At 45.4% G+C, this 24,141-nt stretch overlaps 1 protein-coding gene across 1 annotated transcript; it reads right to left on the reverse strand.

The window, feature by feature from the left end:
• Nucleotides 1–1,998: 1,998 nt before the first annotated feature.
• On the reverse strand, nt 1,999–24,140 carry SCARB2 (scavenger receptor class B, member 2). Its single transcript, XM_010079606.1, has 12 exons — nt 24,024–24,140; nt 17,155–17,312; nt 13,215–13,362; nt 11,547–11,735; nt 10,712–10,803; nt 9,925–10,044; nt 8,789–8,967; nt 8,294–8,412; nt 6,361–6,434; nt 4,862–4,913; nt 4,073–4,231; nt 1,999–2,456 (listed from the first exon to the last, which is right to left on the reverse strand). The coding sequence occupies exons 1-12, from the start codon at nt 24,138–24,140 to the stop codon at nt 2,415–2,417; spliced, it is 1,449 nt and encodes a 482-aa protein (XP_010077908.1). The 3' UTR covers nt 1,999–2,414.
• Between the last annotated feature and the right edge of the window lies 1 nt (nt 24,141).

Consider the following 24,141-nt stretch of genomic DNA (forward strand, 5'->3'; position numbering starts at 1 on the left):
GTGAGCCTCGGTGCCCTGGTCCTTGACCCCCACACCAGCCCTGAAGCCACCACATCTGCCACAGGCTTGGCTGGAACTGTTTTTGCCAAAGCACCTCCTAATCCTCTGCTGTGGGGGGATTTTACTCTCTGAAACATTATCGTTTTGTTTGAATTATCTTATTGCTTATTTATTGAGAATGACAGTTGGAAAGCCGTGGGCAGTGCTTGGAGCGTCACGGAGGATTTACAGTGCACAGGGGATGCTGCTGGTATCGGCAAGGCAGGCTGTGCTTTCCAGGGACCTGCCCTGCACGAGAGAGGTGCTGAGGCCGTCTGGCATCTCTGGCCTACGCTGCCCTTACCTGCCAATGGACACAGACTCTGAAGATAGCGCCTGGGAGCCTATACACACACATGCAGATGCCAGAACGAGCTCTAACAGGAGAGCAGCACAGCTCCTTTAACTCAAGGCATGACAGAGTCCTCAACCCCCAGCAAAAGTCAGGGTATATTCACTCAAGGAAGACATCAACACAGCTGTTCTGTGCTGATCATGGTACCCCACAGCCTGGGGTCTCTCCAGACCTGCAGGGTCCCTGCCCAAGAAAAACCCTTTTCTTACTGGGGATCTGCCTTATCATGGAATTGGCAGTTTTTCCCTTGTCCGCTTCCTGACACACTTAATTTGGGGTCAGGCTTTCCCCGCTGTATGACTTGGTAGGCAGCCAGGAAGGAAAATCCACTAGACTTTGCCCACCTGACAGGTTCTTTCCAGCAATCAGACATTAGCACAAAAATGCTGAGGTGGCTGGAATTCCAACAACGTATCTGGTGTCCAGCACGTGGTAAGAACAGCAGCATCTGGGTAAAAGCAGAGCAAAGACAGTTCCCAAAGTGTTTTCACTAGAGTGTTATTTTCAGCCCGGCCGACCAGAAAGCAACATCTGAGGAGGGTGCGGAGAAGTGGTGACAGCTTTAGCCCCCCATGTTGAGCAGAGTTGCTCCAGAACAGCTCCTTTGAGATGACTGGCTGCAGAAAGTCGTGACGAGTCTCTCGTTTCCTGGGCGTACGCTTGCAGTTCTCAAGGCAACAGGAAGGTGAATATCCTACCGGAGTCCTGCTCCTCAGCCAAGGTTTAGGATACCGACTCTGGACTTGGAGGCAAATGCATGGAAGAGGCAAAGCTGCAGCTGTAATACTGTAAGGACCCAGGGCTGAGCCAGGTGCTTTCAGCTAATACAGATAATAAATAATTCAGTCACCATGAAACTTCCTGGTTGGAACTGCCTCCAGATGAACAAAACCGTTGAACAAATCACCAGCTAGGAAAAAAACCCCCTCCAAACCAAAACAATGCAAAAAACGCCTCTATTTAGAAGACAATAATACATTTTAAAAATATGTTTCACTATCTAGATGTAATGGAAATACTTCTCAGTGAGAATATTCTTCTCATCAGTGAAAAAAATACTTTTGTGATTTTTAAAACAAGTTTCCACTTGACAAGTAAAAAAAGTGTTTTGACTCCTCAAGGCCCTGTACGTACCTTAATATGGGGGTGTGCTTTTGTCCTAAACAGTCAGTGTAACCGCCCAACCTGCATTCACGTTAAACCACACAGGTGACAGCTGTGACACAAATACCAGAGGAAAAAACACACCATTTTTGTACCCTCTGCCATCAAGAACAATGTTGTGTTGTGTTTTTTAAGTTGAAGGAAAAAAAAGACTAAAACCCTTAAGGATAAATGTATCGCTAACATGCAATGGGATCCCGTGCAGAGCCAGAAGAGTTAAGAGGTCTGTACAGAAAAGCATTTCAAATCGTCGGCGGCTTTTTACCTGGTAACTACAGATGCTTAACAAAGTCCCACTCAGTGCTCTGGATTAGCTGTACAAATCAGTTTTGTGCAAGAACTGATGACGTTAATAACAAACAGTCAGTGCATACAGGTAATAAGTAGCGCGCGACACTTTACAGAAAAGACAATATTAGGCATAAAGCGAAATTGTCCGGTGTTCCTGGGTCATACAGAAGCGTGATGTGCTTCTAGAAGGGTACTTCGCAGCCCACACTCCTAAGGCCATTTGCAAATTTTACCCGTGTCTTTTCTGTAATGAATCAGGCTATTTTATTTTCACCGATATAGTGGTTAGGATCATCTCTGGCTGTCAGTGCAGGTACCAAAAGAGTGCAGAGTTGAAAAAGCAGGATCTCAAGCTGTTTTAAATTGTAGTTTTAAAGTTGCAACTTAGCTGGTAAGAAAAGTCTCCTCCCTTGATGCCAGTGCATATTCTCTTCCATCTCTATACCACAAAAAGTTATATTTGAGACGATCGTTTCTCCACAGTGGACAACACTGGGTAGTGGTAGTTGGTATTAGGTCAGCTCTAATAGTTTATTCTCCAAGCTCACATGTTAAAGAAAATCTACTAAGATGTCCTAATCAGTGGGGACCTTTCATCTTCAGTACTCTGTAAGAAAAAAAAAAAAATAGCAACATAGCAAAGTTAATTGTGGCACATTACAGAGCTTCCACGGTGGGGAAGCTGGATTGCTGAGACTCCAGTCAGAAAAGGAAAAAGCTCTTGGCTCCTGCTTCTAAGTAAAATTTCCTGTAAGGGAATTCCAGAAAAGGGAAAAGCTCTTGGCTCCTACTTCTAAGTAAAATTTCCTGTAAGGGAATGAACACTGCACTAAGAAAGTGCTGGAGGGTGGATGGCAGCTTGGGCAGAGAGCTGGGGCTCACTGTAGCACTTTCCAGATGATGGCAGGCCATCACCACCCTGCTGGAGTGGGACCACAAGGAGGGCTGTGAGTGGCTGGATTAATTTTGTTTGCAGGAAAAGCAACAAAAGCAATGTAGAGAAGACATGAAATTTAGGTGTCCCTTTGTCATTTTAATCCCTGTGCACTGTTCAGGAATCCAAGAGAGCTGGTATCAAGCTTTACATTTGGGGAGGGGCAGGAATGGGTGGGCGAGGGGACGCGTTTTGACTCTCTAGCTGAGCCTGCCAATAACACAGGCAGGCTCAACAGCTCCAAGGAAGAAGGACCAGAGGCTCCTGTAAAGGAATCTGCATCATGGTCCTCAGAGCATATGCTCTCGTGAAATGCGTCCTGGGTACCCAGAGAGAAATGGAAGAACGAAGAGACAAAGATCAGCTGCTCAAAGCCACTCCTCGAGGAAAGGAGGCTGCAGTCCTCACCGTCACAGTGCCGCCGCTGCTGCCGCTACCATCGCACCCCTCGTCCCGCTGGAGGCGTGCGGGCAGCAGGACCCTGCGTGGGTCCCACTAACACAAAGCATACACACAGCCTGGCTGGAAGCAGGTGTGAGGGTGCTTTCTCACACCCTTGTAAGAAAGTATTTAGGAAACATCATCCAAAGAACACCACACTGAGACCACAGCAACTACAAGGAGAAAACAGCCTACTAGAGAACCCAGTCTGTTCCTCTAACCAAAGGATCCGCAGTTTGTCTTGTCTGAACCCAACTGCCCTGATGATCAGGGTGAAATTTTGGCATCAGCTTTCAATGTGACTAGCCAGCATGTCATCTTGTGACAGAACTTTTCATAAACAGATGTACAAACTAGTACTGTCTGGATAAATCTTTCTGCATGCTGCTGTCTGTAAAATTCATCTGTTCTTTGGTCATAAACTTGCATTATACTTTTGAAAAATAATCAACTGGCACAACACAATTGTTTCTACTGATAACACTGTCAGGCTGTCACTGACTAAATCTGTCCATGAAATATGGCGAACTTTTTGCATCTTATCCTTCAGGGTCCTCTAGGCAGGCTGTTTTTTGTTTGGTTGGTTTTTAACTACTATTGGCAAGGGAGTTAGGCACAGAAGATATGACCTGCCTTACCATGTTGCTTATATTAGCTGCATTCCTCTGTTTTGGTACATTTATTCTGAGTCTATTAAACCTTCCCTTCCCTAGAAAGGTCATTTTAAACAAAAACAGCATATAAAAACGTTTGTATGCATAAAGACACTGAACAGGCAAAATCAACCAAAAGAAAATCAAATACAGGCAGATGTACAGCGAGCAAGGTCAAATTAAAATGCTACCTACCTCTTCACTTATTCCCCGGGACCTGCACACGAGCACAATAAAAACAATCCCAAAAACAATTCCTAGGGCCATGATTACAAAGGGGATTCCAGTTACAACACTAGCTTCCAGCAGGACGTGCTTCAGTTTGCTGGCAGATTCTTCATCAATCAGAACACTCTGGAGCAGAGACAGACACGAAGAAAAGAGAAAGATTTATTTCTGATCTTTTATATTAGACTGCTTTACTTTTGTGAAGGGTGGGGAAACAACACTCCCACAGCTCTCCACCTCGGCTTCATTGCTGCTTGATGTACTTTCTAAGAATTCTTAGCTCTCCTCGTGTGGCCAGAGGGATCATCTCGGCTGCATTTCAAAAAAAGCAGAGATTTTTCACTCTCAGTTTAGGAATGGAATAATGTAGGCCTGGAATGATGGTGTAAGTCAGCAAAACTTGTCCCCTAGAGTCCTCCCTGAATCCAGTGAATTCATTGATCCAGCTACAGCCCAGAATATACACAAAAGACTACTCAAAAAAACTATGGGATCGGGTGAACTCTCGCCTCCTCATCTGAGCAGTATTTTTCCTCATGGCCAATAACTTTGAACTTGAAAGGCCTGTCTGACTGAGAGTGTTTTGCAGGACTGAATTAATGCTGTGCTCAACAAGCAGCAGGAGGATGTTAGTTATGAAACAGCAACAGCCTCCAACAAGAAAAACAGCAACTTCTTTTCTGGTTAGCTCAAAGACAGTATTTTTGCAAGTATAAACATACCACAATGCTGCAAAGAAGTAACAAAAATATTTACCTCATTTATATACATCACTGGGAAAACTAGTGTTCGGATGTTGCCTGTTTCACTGTGTAAAAAAAATAAAAATAATGGTTTTGCAACTTTTTAACTTGAGGGTTTTGAAGACAGCTTATAACAGAACAATGAATGAGGAAACTGTCCCTAGAAAACCTCTGGGCTGCTCCTTTTTATTGTCAATTTTCACCTCCCTACTGCAGCAGAACAATCTCAGTCTCCATGATGAATAATAAATTCTGTTTTGGGAGCAATGGCATATTTTGGGACTTTGTGTGGACCTAAGAGGCTCATTAATAACCAACTGAATGACAGATCTGTGCCGGTCAGCAAAAAAGCTAAGCTGATGTTGAAGGTTACTCGTATTTGTAAAACACAGAAACTATTGTCCAAGCAACATGTGCACAGCAGAAAAAAAAAACCCCAACCCTTGGCACACGTGAAGTAACAGTTGTAAGCTGTGTTAGTGTAACAGCTCCCGGGCACTAGAAAACAAGGTGGTGCTGTTCTGAAGAAACATCACCCACTATCCCAAGAGGACTGGGCAGATAAAATACTTGTTTTTCAGTTATAATATAGAGCAACGCTGTGCCAACAGACGTCAGCTCAGAAGCTGAGTAGGAAGAATAGGCACCACACCGCACTGGTGACAATGATATCAACGCATCAGAAAGACATGAGATGAAGGGAACGGTCTTTCCGCACAACTGAGCTGCAGTCTGGGGACATCCCCCCCAAACTGGAACACCCAGAAAACCAGTCAGAACCCACTCGCAACCAAGAAGAAATGGGGCAATTTACTCACACATTACTGGGGATTGTACACTGTTCCCCTCTGCAGGGTTGTACTGACTGCCAAAGCGCCACAGTACAAAGATGTCTTTTGATCATACCAATGCAGTCACAGGCAAGGAACTTCCCTCCAGCTGAGGAAACGAGCCCTCCCTTCCTGAGTTTTAGACAGGACTTGCCTGCTGCTGTGAGACACGCCATTTGCTCTGCTTTGTGCTTGTCCGGGAGAGGCATGGGCAGCCCCATCTGGGGTCACGCCTTCCCATTTGGTTTTCATGTGAGCACTGCTGAGAAATGACAGTAACTACAATATTTTTGTCTCCTAAAAGCTGTGAAGAGTAGGATGGCATGTCCGCACTGCAGTGAGTAGCCATGTTCCGAGTAATAGCCGCGCTGCGCTGTGGCACACCTTCTCTCTGAGCACACAAACCGGTGTGATATGACTGACGCCACCACAAGCACCACCTGGAACCGGTCCATAAGATCTTGTTTTTCTGGAATACTGCCTTTACTCTGCAGATGGAACTGCAAAATCTACTTGGTCTGTGAGAGGAGAGGATACTGCCACTTGTAGTTGCGATTTGACTGGATTTCTGTCTCTCTCACTTGCTCTCTCCAACCAATATTCCATCTGAACACTGCAGATAAATTAATTTTGAATATCAAATCAGATCTGAGATAGCCACCCAGCAGCAGAGAACACTTACAAAAATTCAGGTAATTTTCTGACATGAACATTGACCTGCATCCTCTTGGCTGCTTGCAGGACAAGCCCCGTCAGCTGGAGAATAAAAGAAATCAGAGTGTCAAAAAAAAAAAAAAGTAAATGTGAAATAACAGGAACTGGCAGAACACAACCTAATATTTACACCAGTGTGCACTTGACAAGCCAAGAGAACCCCCAGAAGGGTTATTATTTATTTCCATTGACCAAAATACTCTTGTAACTCATACACCTACCTTCCAGTCTGCCTCTCAGTTAAGGAGATGTGACGAGGCTGCAGCAGAGATGAGGGTGCTGTCGTGCTGCGCTGTGTACGCTTACACTTAGGCTACAGAGCAATCCCCCTTCTTCCCGATCCAGCTGTGGTTTCGGAACATGCTACCGCCTACAGCTGTTCTGAGTACAGCTGCAGAGACTCTGCGACCTCAGCCACAAGACAACCTTTCCTTCTAAAGGGTGACAACCAGATACCGACCAGAGTGGGAGTGTGCAGCCACAGAGATAATGGGCGTGAAACACTGCCCACAGCAGTGCCATCACTGTAAGTAAGGCTTGCAACTGGATGCACAGGAATGTTTTCCTCATTCAAGCAGCAAAAGCTAGGCTGGAGAGTAGGTGGGAGGGGGGAGGCCCAGAGGTCATTTTACGTTAATACAAAAAAAGCTGGGCAAGTAGGAGCAGGGTAACAGGAAGAACCTGGCACCAAACCAGACACCAAGCAGCATCTGCACTAGACTCGAGAGAGGAACCATGCAATTTCCTCCTGCTCTAGCTACAACTTGATGAGTCAGTGCTCTGTTTCTGTAGCAAACTAGCCAGGTAATGATTTTGCTCTTTCTCTTGACCTACATTCCTATATGTGGATGTAGAGATCAGTGTTGTACGGGTTTTGGCTCGGACAGAGTTAATTTTCTTCATAGTAGCTCACATGGGACTGTGTTTTGATGAAAACAGCGAGGATAGCATGGGGTGTTTCAGCTGTTGCTGAGCAGCGCTCACACGGCCTCAAGGCCTCTTCTGTTTCTCACACTGCCCAGCCAGCGAGAAGGCAAGAGGCGGGCAAGAAGTTGGGAGGGGACACAGCCAGGACAACTGACCCAAACCCACGTCCCATAGCATATGACTTCACGCTCAGTGATGAAAAAACCTGGGGTGGGGGGACATTTGCCAGGGCTGCTGTTGCTCTGTGACTGGCTCAGCTGGTGGTGAAGAACTGGGGTTTTTTTGCATCACTTGTTTTTTTTGGTTTTGTTTCTCTTTGATTCTTTTTTTTTTTTAAACTTATTATCTCAACCCATGAGTTTTCTCACTTTTTACCCTTACAATTATCTCCCCATCCTGCTAGGGGTGAGTGAGTGACACCCATGTGATGCTCAGCTGCCTACTGGGGTTAAACTGCAAGTGTGAAACCACAGACCATCATCTGCGGGAGAATACTAACAGCTCTGCAAACTTCCATGAAAGACATAATCACCATGCTTCTGCATTTCTCCTCTTGTGACTCCAGGCTATTTAAATTGTGTCCCACATCCACCAAATCTTTATTGATTTGCTCTCGTAGTTGACATATCTATCATCTTCAACTTGGGGAAAACACAGTCAAATGGCTGAGATGGTAGGGTGAACAGGAAAAGCAGCTTCATCTGCTTCTAAGAAATATTTCGACTCCTTCATGTCATCACTACCAGTCTGATGGCATTTTTAATTGCACAGGCACAATGGGAAAAGTATTTTAATTCTTGCTATCCATCAAAGTTTGCTCTATGCAAGTACATATAAATAGATCAGTTACACAGAAACTAGTACAGCTTCCCCGAGGTCAACGGGACTATGTTGATACACACCATCCAAAAAGATGCCCGAAACTCACATGCCTGGATTCACCTAGATAACCCTTTAAAAAAGGCTGCACTTACAGGATTGATGTCCAGAAACGTCTCATGGTATTCCTTTTTTGGGTGCATGCCCTCTATGTCCTCTACATACTTTTGATCTGCTTGGTAAAAATGTGGAGCTGATAGAAATATCGGAGCACCTGGAATGTGAAAACATAGAAAGTCTCCAGCTTGCATACTGGTCTTTGCACTGTTTTCATTCTGCTACTCAGGTGTGACAGCTACCTGGCTAAGAGCAGATGATAAATGCCCAAGTTGTTCAGTAGGGATCCTGGTACTTCCTTCTGATTTCTTGATTCTGATTCCATTGCTGGAACCGACAACATTTTACAGGAACATCCCCTCAGCTCACTACTGCAATTTCAGAATAAACCGATCACTTGTTGGTGACTGATTTCACTGAGCACAGCCACATCCCTACAGGCCTCACAAAACTGTCCTCAAATTTCAAACAGAAAGGAGAAATATGTTCCCACTGCTGTCCTCACAGTCTGCTTCCCCCACCAGAGAACACACCTTGCTTACAGCTGGTGACATTGAGGACACCAGCACGAGGGCAGTTTCCTGGCGGCACGCAGAACCCAGCGTTGTCCGGGTTAACTGTAGTGTTGGCAAACACCATAGCAGAGGGCACAAAGCGGTAGGTTGGGATGCCTGCAACAGTTCCTGAGCTGTCGTACACCAGGTACAAAGATCTGCAAGGAAGAAAAGCCAGACCCAGATTTGTTAGTCTTGAGCGCACACTGACACCTGCGGCAGATGTCTCTTTGCTGACGCCTGTATATCTCCTTAAATTTACAGTAACCTACAGGCTTGGTTTGAGCCCATTGCAACAATCTTCTGTATGCAATTTAACAGGCTTTTGATCAGCAAATGCACATCTCGTCATTCTGCTGCTGCAAAAAATAGACAATCCTGTGCCAGCTGTGCTGCTTCCAGGGGCACTGATGCCTGCCTTGAGCGCTTCAGAGTCTCACGCTGGTCCCCATGCTGCTATAGACAGGGCTGGTACATGCTACGGAGAGGGACAAGGAAAGGAACACAGTTGTGGAAGACAGAAAAAATTGGCAAGTCCTGAATTTAGCATAACACACCTCTCTATTGGTTTAAATAGAGAACTTTGGATCGGTTTTGTTCTTCGCAGACAGGGAAATGGGGAAGAGAGGACATCAGGTGGAACATAAGAAAGGAAACACCAAGATTTCCTGCATCTTGTTGCATTTCAAACAGCATTATGTCAAGTCATGAATCTCTGAAGGGGGCAACCTGGGTTTTCTAAAAAAGCAGGACACAGAGGAAGATTTTGGAGGAAAGAAGCTTCAGGCAAGGTTCACATAAATCCTTTTGTTCCCCTCATTACAAGCTTTGCAAGGCAGTCCAGACGGTCTTCCCAATTATCTTCCAAATTTTCACTTTATTTATTTAACACTCTCTCTCTCTCTCTCTCTCTCTCTAGAAATGGCACATCCTTGATGCAGTTTGGCGTTTTTTGGTGTAACTCTCATCCTGCATACCCTGAATAAATGCAGAATGCTTGCACTGTTAAATAAAATCACAGGAGGAAAAACACCAGCCTAACATGAAACCTCAACAGGAATGACAGGACAAAAATGCTCTGCTTTAAACTCTGAGAGACATTTTCTTCTTCTTACCTGCAGAAATCAGAAGAAAAAATATAAATGTTTTCATCTTTGCTAATCAGCGGGTGAAAGGATGTCCCATCTGTTCCGTTGATCATGTTACACGTCTCTGTTGTCCACCAGCTCAATGACCTGAAGAAAATGAAGCAAGGAGAGTAAGGGTTAAAAGATCTTTGAGAGGTGGTCAGGCGATGCCAGCTCATGGTCCAAGCAAACGTGAATCAGACCTGCACAGCGCTTGCCTCAGCTCTGCTAACAAAAGGGGTTTACATAGCATCTGTAGTCTCTTTAAACTGGCGCCAGGCAAGCAAGAATGTCTGCAAGAGCTCCTCCCATGTATGTAATTGCGGGCAGATGTTTTGTTTAATGGGAGAGGGATGCTGCAGGTATTTCATCTCTGGTTTCTCTGTAACTGGGGGTACAGAGCAGTAAAGGAAGGGTGGTGTCCAGGAACACTGGCTGTGTAAATGTGGGAATACTGTCTTGCAGCTCACCGCTCAGGGCAGCTGTCCCCACAAGGGACTGGGAGGCGTGTCCTCGAGGAGAGAGCAGAGAGAAGGTCACCTTTGCCAAGGGGCAGTCAGGGGTTCAGGGTGAGAACTCACAGCAGTCTGCTCTCCAGGGGCAGGAGGAGCCTGATACACCAAAATCTGGGGGACTGGTTTGAAGCTACAGCTGCTAAGAACTACCACCATCCTCAGAATAAAAGGTCCTTTTTTTTGTAAACAATGCTTACGTTCATCCAAAATGTGAAAAGGGGCAGATTTTGAGAGAGGTCTCACCACACTGAAAAACTTACTCTTTTCCTTTCCATTCCACAATCCTTGAGAAGTTAAGGTAGCTCCTTTCCCCACTTAGGAAAACATATTCTCCGTCATCGGTTCCATTCATCTGCAAACAGACAGATGAGTTTTTAATCACTCCACTCATTCTGTAACACCTGGCTGGTAACTGCAGTGGGGCAGCAGGGGTCTAAGCCATCATCAGTTCAAAGACACCCTGGGACTGACGGACTCCCCCTGAGGTAAGCGCAATTCATTAAACTCCACCTTGAACAGAAATGAGGTGGAAGTGACTGAGCTGGATTCTCACACCTCCCAAATGAAGGAAATGTAACATGAGGTTAGCTTTTTTTTTTCCTTGGAAATTTCCCACTGAAAAAAACAGCCCTTAGCAAAAATATAAACCCACAGAAAAAAACCTGAGCGCTGCACAGATCTCCAAGAAACAAGGAGTCCCCACAGCCCGAGCTGACTTGCAACCAAGGGCTGCAGGAATGGCTCCAGCACAGAAATAACGTGCAATTTCAAACAATTGCTACTAAAGAAATGGATCAGGAAATGTTTCTAGTAGCTTGCACAACCAGCCCCTCAAAGCCCATGTTATTCAAGTGAGCACAGGCAGCAGTGGAGCAGTTTACATCCAGCCTTGGAAAGCTTATCCATACCTGACAAGGTGAAGTGAGATAAAACACTCACAGCTGTGCTGCCAGCTAGTACCTACATACATCCTTTTGCTGTCCCTGCAGCCTGCCTCCTGGCCTCAGGCCAGGCACATCCTTCTCAACCAGCTGGCGATGACAGTCCCAGCTCATTCCCAGCCTAAAGCATCAGAAAGTCTTGCACACCAGTTACCTTGTTAAAGAAACCAAACACTGGATTGATCTCAGGATGCAAAAGATGAATGGTCGACAGGAGCCTGTCTTTGTAGCCCCACAGTAATTCATGCACGGTGCGAACGGTGAACAGGGATTCCTGGTAGAGAAGCAGCAGCACCTCTGTGGCAAACTGAAGAGAGGTTGACCTGGTCCACTCCATCGCCGTCTGCCAGGGGATTGGTGTAAGGGAGAAAGGGTCAGATTTATCGTAGAATGAACAATACCAGCTGCATACAAACACAGACACCTTTCAGCATTGTACGTTTCAACTGTATTTTCAGTTTCATTATTTCCACTCGCAGCAAGTAACGTGCTGGCTAAGAGGTTCTTCAGCTATTCTCCCACAGGGATGTGCTCTTTCAGATTCCTGTTCAGCCAGACAATGAGCTTGGTTCCATGCCATTAACTGCCAGAGTCTTAAAAATGGATTTTGAGTGAAATGTGCAAAACTGCTTTGTAAACAGCCTGAGGAGACGTGCTTTGAATTTCACCCTTAGGAAGTTACGGTTTACATTTTCAGAAGTCATTTTTAAAAGACAGTAATTTCTCCAAAAGGCAAACAATACCAAAATTTCTTTCCTTTGTAGCTAACAAGGGATTTTACAGCACGTCTTTAAAAAAACCCAAAACCAAAAGATGGGAATATTCCTTGGGTGAACCAAACTGTAGTTCTTCTAGTCACGCCTGTTACAGGACATCACAGTCAGAAATCTGCACGTGAGGTAACACTTACTACTACTCAAATGCCTGGGAGGAATTGTAAATACAGTGACTGCGTTGTTTACAACTTTTAGTAAGCTGAGTCCTATCTAATAGTACACACAGTGCATTTGTGTATTCATTCATAAAATCAGACCGACATTTTTGGAAATGCTGGGGAGAAAGTAGAAACGAATGTACCCTGTAATTGAAGTCAATTAAACTAGTATGAGGAGTAAAGGCTTAGTTACACAACCGACAAGTATTTTAGCACGGTCTCATTTCCTTTGCAAGGTATGCCAGCTTTACATCTGCTTGTTCTCCTACTATCCCTGTATGCCACCATAACCAATGGTCTGCCTCTGATCACCAAAACAACTCTTTTCTTTGCAGAGTAGTTTCACCTAACACGGTTTGGGGGTGCATGTCTTAAAATTAATTTTATTCTGAGCACACTTTTTCATTCAGCTGTATCTGAAATTCATCTGCCTTTTTTTTTTTTTTTTCAGTTTGAGATGCAGCCTTGGAGACAATTTTTGCAACTTTGACACAAAAGCAACCCCTAGCATTCCAAACCTTCTCGTTCAAAAGTCAGAGTTCCTCCTATGCATTTGACATCACTAATTCCCCAGTTTCATTTACTCATGAAAACCCAATAAGACCAAAACCCCAATAAGACCAATTTCTGCTCATCCGTGTGTCAGCTTTGAGCACAGGAGTGAGGCACTAACACCACAGAGGCATGTGGCGATGGAGGAATATAATTAAAAAAACCCACAACAGTCCAAACCAAAACTGAATGCAGTACCTGCCCCAGAAATTAGCTGCCTCGTTTATTCTTCCATCACCTTTATCTACCACAAAGGGAGAGGTAGTATGAAGCATCAAGCTGCTAGTTATGAAGCTTGTTAGGATGATTTCCAAGCAGAAATGAAAGAGAACTCACCACTGCAGGAACATTAACTGTCCTAATCAGGTCCACTTCAGGGTCTCCAACTGACTTCTGAGGTTCAAATACGTATGTCTTTGGATTCAGAGCAGATACTTTGGTACCATTGTCCAAAAATTGAACATGCACTCTTGGCCTGTATTCTCTGAAAAAACAGAGAGTTTGTTCTTTAATCAAGTTAAACATGTACACACAATATTAATTCCAATCAATTTACGGCTGCTCTACTGCTTTAAGCACCTAACGGGTGCGGTTTTCAGTTCATTAGGAATAGATTCGTTTTCGATATTGCTGCTGTTAGCAACAGAACTCCCCTTTGTGTCAGTGTGAGCGGAATTAGACCTCACAGGCTGCTTCCAGAAATGCCACCCCACACTTTAATTGCACTTTATATTTTTGCCTCGTCTTGAAAAACCTCCAAGGAAAGAGAACAATTTCAGACAGTATAGAAGGAGTCAGAGGTACTACATATATATGCTCTTGAAATACAATTTGAAAATGAAACTTTTGCCTCTTTGCTGCAGGCAAAATTCACTCCCAGGCAGAACAAGAAGTAGGCTTCACGAAGTCTCATTAACGTGACTTAAGAACCTACCAGAATCTTTCTGCTGGCTTCAAAGTACTTTGCACTAGGGCTTCTGGGCTTACGTGTGACACGATCAGAGAACAAGCCTCATTTTAGCTCTTCTCCTTTAATTCTCAGGTAGGAATCGCAGACATGACAGAAATTCAACTGAATTTTTGCCCTGAACGGCACATGGCCCGGGAGTTTGCTTCTGTTACTATCTAAGAACTCAGACAAGCAACATAAAACTCAGGATTGGTGACCAGTGAGTGTAATTGGCAAGAAGCATCAAATGCTACCCTGTTGGCCTGATGAAGAAGTCAGATCTTAACTACCCCAGAACACACGTCACAACCATAACTCAGTCCGTTGCCACTACCGTTTTGAAAACAAGAAACATACAGTTCTGCAGAACCAGCTGACTCAGGCTCAGACTGTGTCTTCAGCACACCAGAACAGGGAAATAGCAGGTTGCCTACTCGTGGCACGATCCTTTTGGCATACACGAGGTGAAACGCACTGTATTTCACAAGTCCACATTCACCCACGAGTTTGTTGACTTTTACCTTGCTTTGCTTCCTGTGTAAATTTTAAGTACCAAGACACGAAGCGGAATCATTCTGCAAGACCCTGTGCTATGATGTTTTTAATTAATTTCAGGTCCTAGATCCTACCTTGGCTGCGCTAGACCCATTAATGCAGCTTCATGACAGGATGTATTTATTACTTTAGTTCTCTCTTTCAAATTTAAAGCAAACTGGAGAGGCTCCTGAAACTATTCATGTTAGAAACCATTCTTCAGCATCCCTACCTCCTAGGAACATTCCAGTCTGGTTTGACTTGGCAAGAACCTCTTCTGCACAATCTACTCTATACCCTGCGGCTTGAACTGAGGGGATGGGAACGGACAGTTGCAAAGTGCCTTCCTCAAAACAGGCCAGAGTTAACCTGAGTAGCCTCTCCAACTCTGCAAGGGCTGGAGAGGAAAATAATACTCACTGTTTATGGAAATGAGGAGGAGGATCTCAGATGTTAAAGACAAAAATCTGTAAATGTGTGCAAGACCAGACAACGTTCAAGTGTTCTTTGGGACTCAGCAGCCTTGGGCAGATAAGCAGCTTGCATTTTATAATTATTTTATACTAAAAAGATAAAATCCAACTGCAAATCCAACTGACAGGATTTAACAACACAAGCACTAACATATTTTTCTTACACTAACTGGGTTTACAATGTGAGGGGGTCAAAACTGCGGATTGTTTCAAGCTTAATCACGCAGGAAGAGATTCTATTTAGCTGTCCTACCTTCTGTCTGTCACTCGTTAGATTTTTTCCCCTGCTTGTCTGGGATGGTTCACTTCCAGCCTTTCTCTGCAACACCCCATTTTATAAAAACACTGAGCCAAGCCCTTCGTGTTAGGGTGTTTGGGGTGTTCTGCCCATGCTAAACCTAAATGGGTCTTAAATCCTTTGCTACATGGGGCCTGTGAGACAAACTTGGGGTTTATTCTCCGGCTCGAGCACACAGTATGTCTGCAACATCCCTCCCTTCTCCCTCTCTCTCCTCCCACACGCCTCCTCTCTTCCTCTACCCACTGCTGACAGTCTGGTACAGTCGGTGGAGATACAGCTAGGCAAGGATTAAAGAATCTGCTGGAAAAGAGCACTCCACTTTGCAACTTTCCTGATTCTTCTATCAGACAGAGCACAGCACCACGGAATCCTGTTCAGACATGTCAAAATCAGGCTAACCAAGCAAGCCAGAAACCACTGAAACATGCAGCTCTGCAACGCGCAGCCTCCCTCCCTCCCACCGCAATAAACAATTCAGGGAGAGGCTGCGTCACCCGCCCCGACCCGCTGCAGATGGCCTGGGGCGTGCGTTGCAGGGGAAGGCTCTCCCAGCAAGCCACAAACCAGCAGCGCAGGCTGGGCTTCCCCCTCCGTCCCACTGAACCCTTTCATGGATAAGGTGCAGCTTCACAAGTGGGGCTCTGTGTGACACCCAGAAACCACTCAGAGCTGAGGAAAGGGGAAAAAAGAAGCTAGCAAAGGGGACTGAGTCCCAGGGTGCAGAAGGGCATGGGCCGATGTGGGTTTATGTGGGTTTATTACATCCAGAGCTAGCCCTATTCATCTTCCTGGCAGAGCTTGCACTGCTGGCTCACGATCAGCATTTTACTACAGACACCTGAAGAAAAGCTTGGGAACTTGAAACCTCATGTATCTTTTCTCCAGCTCTACTGGTTTCTATACTACAGGGTATTTTGCCAAAGTACCACATGTAGTTTGCCAAGGCTGCACGGTACTGAAATTCAGAGGAGACAGAGAAAAGATTGATGGCAGGGAGTGAAGCAAAGCTGAGGTGTGGGAGGAAAGAGAGGCAAGACATACTGCAGAGACCGAAGCAACCACAAAGGCTCTCCCTTTTATTCTATAGTATTTTTTTTAAATAGTAACAACCAGATCCTGATCATTTTGCAGCTTAGGTAAAGACAAATCCTTCTGGCACTGAGCCAGTGCCCGGAATGAGCCTGTGTGACCAAAAGTGAGACTGACAATGAGAAATCCACATTTTTGCCGTGGTTCTCATACCCCCATGACTTCAAAGGCTGTAATGCCTCCTGCCACAGGACTGCTCCTGACTGACGCTGCTCTGTGTGCAGCAGAGCAGAATGAAGCTTTAAAGCAAACCTCATTTGTAAGGTGACTTTAAAATCTCTCCACGTGCACCTGAGTCAGACTGTTCAGTGTGTAGCCGTACCACGCAGAAGAGTTCAGGAGGTTGGATAAGCTCCAACACTGCACATGGCCTTACCGAGTCCCTGCTATCTGTCAAAATGGTAGATACACCTGAATCAGAGTAGGTTTTACAGTCAGGGCTATCTGAGGAAGACCCCTGTAGTACCACTCTCTAACTGGTTTTCTGCCCACATTTTTACCGATGTGAATTGTGCAATTTCAGTGAGGAACTGATTTCTGAGTGAAGACATGAATCACGCTTTTATGCAACACTCCTCCACACAGACACTCAAATATCACCCCACCACTCACTGGTTTTTAGCTCATAAGACAACAGGCCAGGATGCAGACAGCCTCCTCTGCGTTCAGCAGCTGAGGAACAGCAGCACACGAGCAAAATCCAACAGAAGTCACTGGCTCAGTCTGGAACAGACTGCAAGTTCTCCAAGTGTCAGCCTAGTTGTCCTGGCTGGGTGGTGTATGCCCATGCTCCCTTGAATAAACCTTTACACACACATTAAGAGCTGGGTTTTCCCCTACAATGGGATCCCAAGTGTTCTGCATCCCACTTTGTGACTTCCTCACACACAACAGCTTTAGTGACGTGGGAAAACAGCGAAATGGTCCTACCTGTAAGTGTATGGCCCAATTTCCTCTACAAGAGGAGTAGCGCCTTGAAGCACTTCCAAAGGATTTGTCACATTAAAAAAGTAAAACTGCATGTAGACTGGTGGAGGAGGATCCTCCCAGGCTTCAAAGGTTTCCGTGCCATTTTTCAATACTGTTCCCTGAAACAAGAGAAAGACAAATAGCTGTTAATGATAGACGCTGTATGACATTGATAGGGAAGAGGGGAATTCTACGCCCTTGGAACAAGCACAGGCAATAGGACACGAGATCCCGATTCTACAAGTACTTACAGATAAGTTTTACTTTAAAGTATCTCACTAAATATCAACATCAGACACATGCTACAACTGCTGCCAGTCTAGGGGCATATGTGTGTTACGTTTGTTATTCCACTTCTTCCCACAGAGACTTCTGCCTGACATTTTTCAGAATGAACCCTTAGCAGCTATTGCACAGCACTCCTGTTGCATTTCCTGTGTCAGCAAAAACCTAACCTGGTGTGAGATACCGCAAACATGCCAACATCAGAGATAAAAGTGCTCTGTGTTTATGATTTCTTTGCCTAAGAATGTCGGATTCCAGTACAGCTGGGAGATTCTGTCTCCAAAGCAATCAGACTTTGTTTATCAGTGGCCTCGGAGGAAAACCTACAAGTGACAGAAATTTCTCTCGTTTAGGCACACTGGGATTCGTGCCTTTCTGAGCTCTCTGAACAGGGTAAAGCATCTTTGCCCTCCTTGTTTAATTACTTTCCTATAGCAATGAGACCACAAGCATCTCCAGACCCATGGATTGTCAGTCTATTTTGTAATAAATAAAACATGGACCTACAAAAGAAAAGCTAGAAATCATTATTTTATGACAGAAGCACTTAAATAATGAATCAGTAATTCTGTGACCTACCAGCATATACATGCCATAAGGAAAGTCACCACTGTACCTGTATGTAGCTCCATTAGAAACATAAAATATAGGTCTTGACCCTTGATTTTATTAACATTCCATTTGAGATAAAATTCTACTATAAAATTAGAATTCTACTATATAATAAAATTATACTATATAATTCAACTATAAAAGCATCACCACCACCACCCCCACCAACATCAAGGCTTTTCATATGGTTATAACAGTAGTACTGCTACGGTGGTAGCGAAGAAAAAATTAGCTTGCAGAGTGAAATTTTCAGGAATAAGCACAAAGCAAACTATATCTTTGAAAACCGTATCACCTGTAGGCGGAAGAAGCTTGGGGAAATAATTTGCAATTAAATGGGTCTCATCAACACTTGCTCCTTTTATTCTCCTGAGAAAACAAGTCAAATATTGTATGTGTAAGCTCAAAAGCAGGGCAGACTGGACAGTTGCCATTTCTTGGTTTCTGTTTATGAGGTCTTAACTTTATCAGACAGAGTTGCCTCGGGACTCATTCTTGGCCTTCCCACTGAAGGAGCTGGTTTTTCTCCATGTAGATTTTAATTGTGAATGATTACATAAAGAGAAGACTGTTTCAAAGAAAAACTTACTGGCAGGGGCTTGGACTGGCAGCAGTATTCCTGAGTGGCAATGAAAGCCAGCCCAGCTGGTGGTACCTCACAGTTGCAGACTGCACCCCATGTATTCTGTGCACACCACCAAAAATCATGTATTTTAGACATGCTTCAGGAGCTTTGTGCATTTCTTTGGAACTACCAGCACCTCCTATGTACCATTTCCTACACAGCCCAATGCTTTCGATCCTGTTTTCTTGCAATCTACGCCAAGGAGGCTCATCCCTGTATTCAGACAGGGCCCTCCTGAAGTTCTTCTGTAGGATCAGGAACAGAACATCTCCCCAAATCAGACACAGTTTCCATGATGCCACCAGAAAGGGCTGGGAGCGAGACAGCAATGTATTTAAGACACCTAGAGAGACCATGATAGCTTTTCTCCGTATGCAAACAACCATATTACAAAGTCAATGATTTCAGAGGCGGTGGCACAGGGAACTGCTGATGTCTGCTCCCTTCCTAAGCTGTGTAAAGCTCGCATCTCCCACACGCAGGAAATACAATGAGTAAAGGCTTGACACTGACAGAGTAACTATTGCCTGTCTTGACCTTAACCGTCCATATCTAGGAGTTTGAACTGTTCCCCAACAACTACTGAACATATTCAGGACACCTATCTATTGCTCAAATGTCTCTCAGATGAGGCAACTAAAATGAGACATTAGTCTCAATGTGCAATGTTTAAAAAAAAACAAGTGCACCTTGGTCGTGTTCATACCAGCTCCAGCCTATCCTTCACGACAGAGGGATCACAATGTGCAGGGAGGCCACTTCCCCTGGGTCCTCTTCTGAGCTAGGATGAAAACAAGAAGCTCCCCAACTCAATGCAGCATCGCTCAATGTAACATGGGTTTCCACCACGTTATATGTATCTACACAGATGCACCACATTACACACACAGAGTATTAATAAGAAGGAAATGAAGGAGCTTTTCTCTGTCAGGTTGGTTTAAAATCTTGAAATCGTGATTCCCTGGTAGATGGGCCACAGAGCAAAAGGGCAGTGAAACAAAGCCACGTGGCGATTTGTGTGCTGGATCTGTGTAACACCGTTTGGATCTCCCACAGAAACAACGTGTCTGTTTTTAGCTCTGTCCAGTGACAGCCCCAGCTGTAAACCCAGATTCACAACAGATTCAGACAGACTCCCACGGAACTCTCAAATACTAAAATATGGTAAGCTCTTCTTTTCTTTCACCAAACGTCACCAGGGATATTTGGATTCACAAACTTCTGAGCTGGATTCAGACAGACTCCCATGGAACTCTCAAATACTAAAATATGGTAAGCTCTTTTCTTCTTTCACCAAACGTCACCAGGGATATTTGGATCCATCACATGCTATTACACAGCCTGGACCTGAGAGAAAAATACGAGCACATATTTTTTAAGCAAAACATATGTCCATGTCCCTCAGCTGATGGTGTTCAAGTTGAGCTCCGCTGACTTTGCTCCACAGCAGGGCAGGATCCGATGTTACATGACTGGGATGGATTGGTTTTTTGTCTGAGCTTGTGTTCACTGCTAGGCTGGGCAGGCTGTGAGATATGAGATCACAGCACTGCTCTTTAATCTGAAATATGTAAAAGATGCTGCTCCACCGTAGTTATGGCTGCTGTACTGCGTAAGGGCACAGAATCAGACCTTTCCTCTTGGTACATTTACATGCAAGAACCAGAGACACAACTTAAAGTATTCAGAAGCCTCAGGTCAGGCACTGCTCCTGCCAGCAGGAGTCTAGAGAGGCCTCAACTCGGAGATCCTGTCTCAGGGAGATGCAAGGCTGTCCCTGCTGCAAGATCCCAACCTCAAACCAGCTGACAATAATGAGACCGTGTCTTCACTCAGAGCACAGCAGGGGTTCTCCTCTCCCAGTGGAGCCCACACTCATTTCAAGTGTACCAAAGCATCCTTCCCACTGACTTTATTTATCACGCCAGCACGCCAGTCCTGAATTTGCAGCTACTTCATTCTCTGGTGTTTCCTTCTCTTGACCACGCTTCACACAAGGGAAATAAAAAGCGAGCTTCCCTTCCCGAATGAGACAGTTACTGGCAGGGATGGTGGGGGTGGGACACAGTACTGAGCATTTTCAGAACCTACACAGAAAATTAAATGTCTTTTTTTTCCCCTGAAACTGCAAAACGTTCTAATTCCAAGACAGTTTTATGTGTTCATCTATGACAGAATTTAACTGCAACTTTTTAAGACAAGTGATAGGGTAAGCGTTCAGACCAACACGAGCCGACTTCTCCGACCCTGCACCTAGAGAACGGTCTGCTCCAAAGGACCATCGCAACCCATCATTCGTCTGACCCCCACACTGAACTGTGCTGAGAGCTCTGGTATGGCACAACAACAGATCAATGCATTAACTACATCAAGGGATAACATACCTTCCCTGTCCTTTTGGGCCCCGAACACTCCAGACAATCCAGCTCTAGAGATAGCTGGCCAAAAAAAAGTCCAGTGAAATTCCAAGGGGTTAGAAGACTAAACATGTTCAAAGATTATCCGTGTAAGGCGTGTGGCCCAAGTTTGGAATTAGGTGAATATATCGAAGGGTGTTATATTCATAAACTCCACACTTATGGGGACAGAATCCATAACCATATAACCAACATGCAGCATAAGGCGAACACTGCTAGCAGCTAGAAAGGCCTTTTTCCTGTGGGCAGCTTTTTTATTCTTGTTCAGTACAGGTTTTTACCCCATTTATTTGCTGCAGTTTCAGGTGCTAGCCCCTGACAATGAACAGATATTGGAGAAGGGGAACACCTGATATGGCATGGCACTCTAATTCACAACAAGCCAACAAGACTGGCAAATAAGACAGAGTAAGTTGACACGATGTGAATGCATTCTGGGAAAGGCGCTCCCCCTGTCCTTGTCACTACACATCTGCCTGCCGATTTTCCAGGGGATGTAAAGCCTGACGGTGGGCTGGATTCCCTCCTGTTCCCAGCCCCCACCCCCGGTATCCAAAACCAGACTTCCCTTTCCCTGCCTTTGGCTGGAAAGGATGCAGCACACAAATCCCCTAGGGAAACCCGACGCATCCTCTGCGGTTGACACGTCTTGGGTTTGGAGACACAGGTGCTGCAGCTGCTCCAAAATGCAGTCTTCCATTTCAGCTGTAGTTGAGACTGCAAAGACGGCTCTTCCCTGCAAATCAGCTGCTCCAGGGCTGCCGGAAAGCCCTCAAAGGACCATGAACTACCTGTTGTAAGGTCAACCTCTTGCCCCTTTTGCAACTCCTCCAGTGACAGAGAGGTTGTGGAGGCTAAGAAGGGCCCGGGCACAGAGAACACATTACATGTCCAATGGACTGCAAAGCAATCAGAGAGCTGGAAAAGCTCAAGTCTTGCCACATGTCGAAGGCAAATTGAGATTTGCCTATTTGCACAAGATTTTTCTAAGCTGCATGCAGAGTTCTACAAGAGGCAGCAACTTTCTAGATTACACGCACACACGAGAAAAAGCTCACGTGGGATAAAGCACATGGGGAAAGCAGCCGAATCAGCAGAGCGACCGGGAGCACACTGCTTTGGGGCTGAAAGCTGAACTTCTGCAGTTTGTGTGCATGGCTTCTGGAGAAGGCCAGGAGGGAGCCACCGGCTAGCGCAGGGAGCAGGAGGCTTGATTCTGTGCAATCCAGATGCACACCAGCGCGAGCTGAAGAGAAAAAACAGGACAAGACTGAGCTCTGAAAACTTTATCCTGCATTACTGAAAGCCCTGCTGAGCAAATACCAACTTACTCTTACATAATCAACCATTAAGGTTAAGGAGCATGCAGGTAAGAGATAATACGTGTAAGGAGGATCACGCCTAATTCCTGACAGTCCTACACTCTCCCGCCAAACCTTATTTTTTTTACCCCACTGCTTTTTTGGTAAGAGCACAAAAACCACTTGAAACTTGAACTTGTGCCGTGATGCAGAGGATGACAGACTCCTTTCCAAAGAGCCCTGAGAGGTGGGAGATGGAACTGCACGTGCCTAGGCAAAGCTGTACTGATTTGGCTCGGTTTGCATACAACTTTGCATACATTAGCACTCACATCATTTCATATCTGGCTTTCGGACTGCCTAGAAAAGGTATGGGCTGACAATCAGAGGACTGCAGGATAAACCATCCATTACCCATGCTACACTCCAGCACAGCAGAGGTGCACACCTGAGGAGTAGCTGTATAAGCAGTTCCTGAAGAGCAGCTGACACACTGTCAGGCTGCACGACAGCTTACCCTATAGTAGCCTTTTTTTTTTTTTTTTTGGCTATCCCCTGAAGTTTAGAGGCACAATGTCTAAGTGTCACAACTTGTTTAAAGCCAACCGCCAACCTAAAATTGCACTCACTAAAACCAGCTGATTTAAGTTAAAACAATACAGCTTCTACGTCAGGAAATGCTCCCAGTCAATATCTCAAAGAACAGTACATTGCTTAGAACACCACCGGGGATCAGCAGACTTGGGTCACCAGTTAGGCGATAGCACTTGTCAAATCACTTCATTTGTCAGCACTCTTGGTTTCTGTGTCTGAACAACGGAGAGGATTATATCCCCCAGACTAGGCTGATAAATCATAATTAATAATAATAATTATTATTAATGAGTAGTGTTTCTCTTGGTGAGCATGGGAGTTACTGATGCTAACGCAGTTGACCGTTCTCACTGGACCACCAGGTAAGTGCAAAGAGCCAGTATGAGAGGAAAAAAAGCTCCTGCACACCACAAACAACCAAGGGCTCTGCATTCATAACAGCGTCAGGATGGGCATCTCTGAAGCGTGCTACAAGCAGCAGGGTGAAATGCCTTGTTGTCATCACCCAGCCTGGGAAACCACCACGTGCTTCAGCCCATAGCACCTCTGGCTGTGCTCCAGAGGCATCAGTAAACTGAGCAGCAGAACAAGCTTCTGCATGAAAACTGCAATAATCTATGACAGGGATGGCAAAACAGGAGCGGTGCTTTAGGTCTCCCCTGCTTTAGGTGCTGCTGCTCTGGAGAGGCTGCCTCGCTACAGCTGCTGTCTCGCAGCCAGCAAAGATGCCTCAAGAGAACTGTTTTTACTCATATTTACTGGATTTTTAACCAGCCCAGGCCCCGAGCTCCATCCTGAGCCCCTGCCTAGCCTGGTGCTGCAGGGCAGGGGGGCTTCCCTGCCTGGGGATGCTCCTGCCCTCGCCTGACCACCGCCGGGGCAAGGAGGGAGCCAGAAAATGCCACCCACCAGCCCCCTCCCTCTCCTCCCGGGGTTATTTTGCAAAGGAATAAAGCAGTCAGGAGGGATTGGGGTGGGAATGGGCCGTGCTCTCACCTGCTTCACCTGCAGGTCCACCACGGTCTGGAAGACGTGTGCCACCAGCAAGGAGATGCTGGCGATGAGCAGCGTCATGGCCAGGACCCCCACGGTGACAAGGCACAGCGCCTTCATG

Source organism: Pterocles gutturalis, unplaced genomic scaffold (assembly GCF_000699245.1).
Source record: "Pterocles gutturalis isolate BGI_N339 unplaced genomic scaffold, ASM69924v1 scaffold13484, whole genome shotgun sequence".
Lineage (NCBI taxonomy): Eukaryota > Metazoa > Chordata > Aves > Pterocliformes > Pteroclidae > Pterocles > Pterocles gutturalis.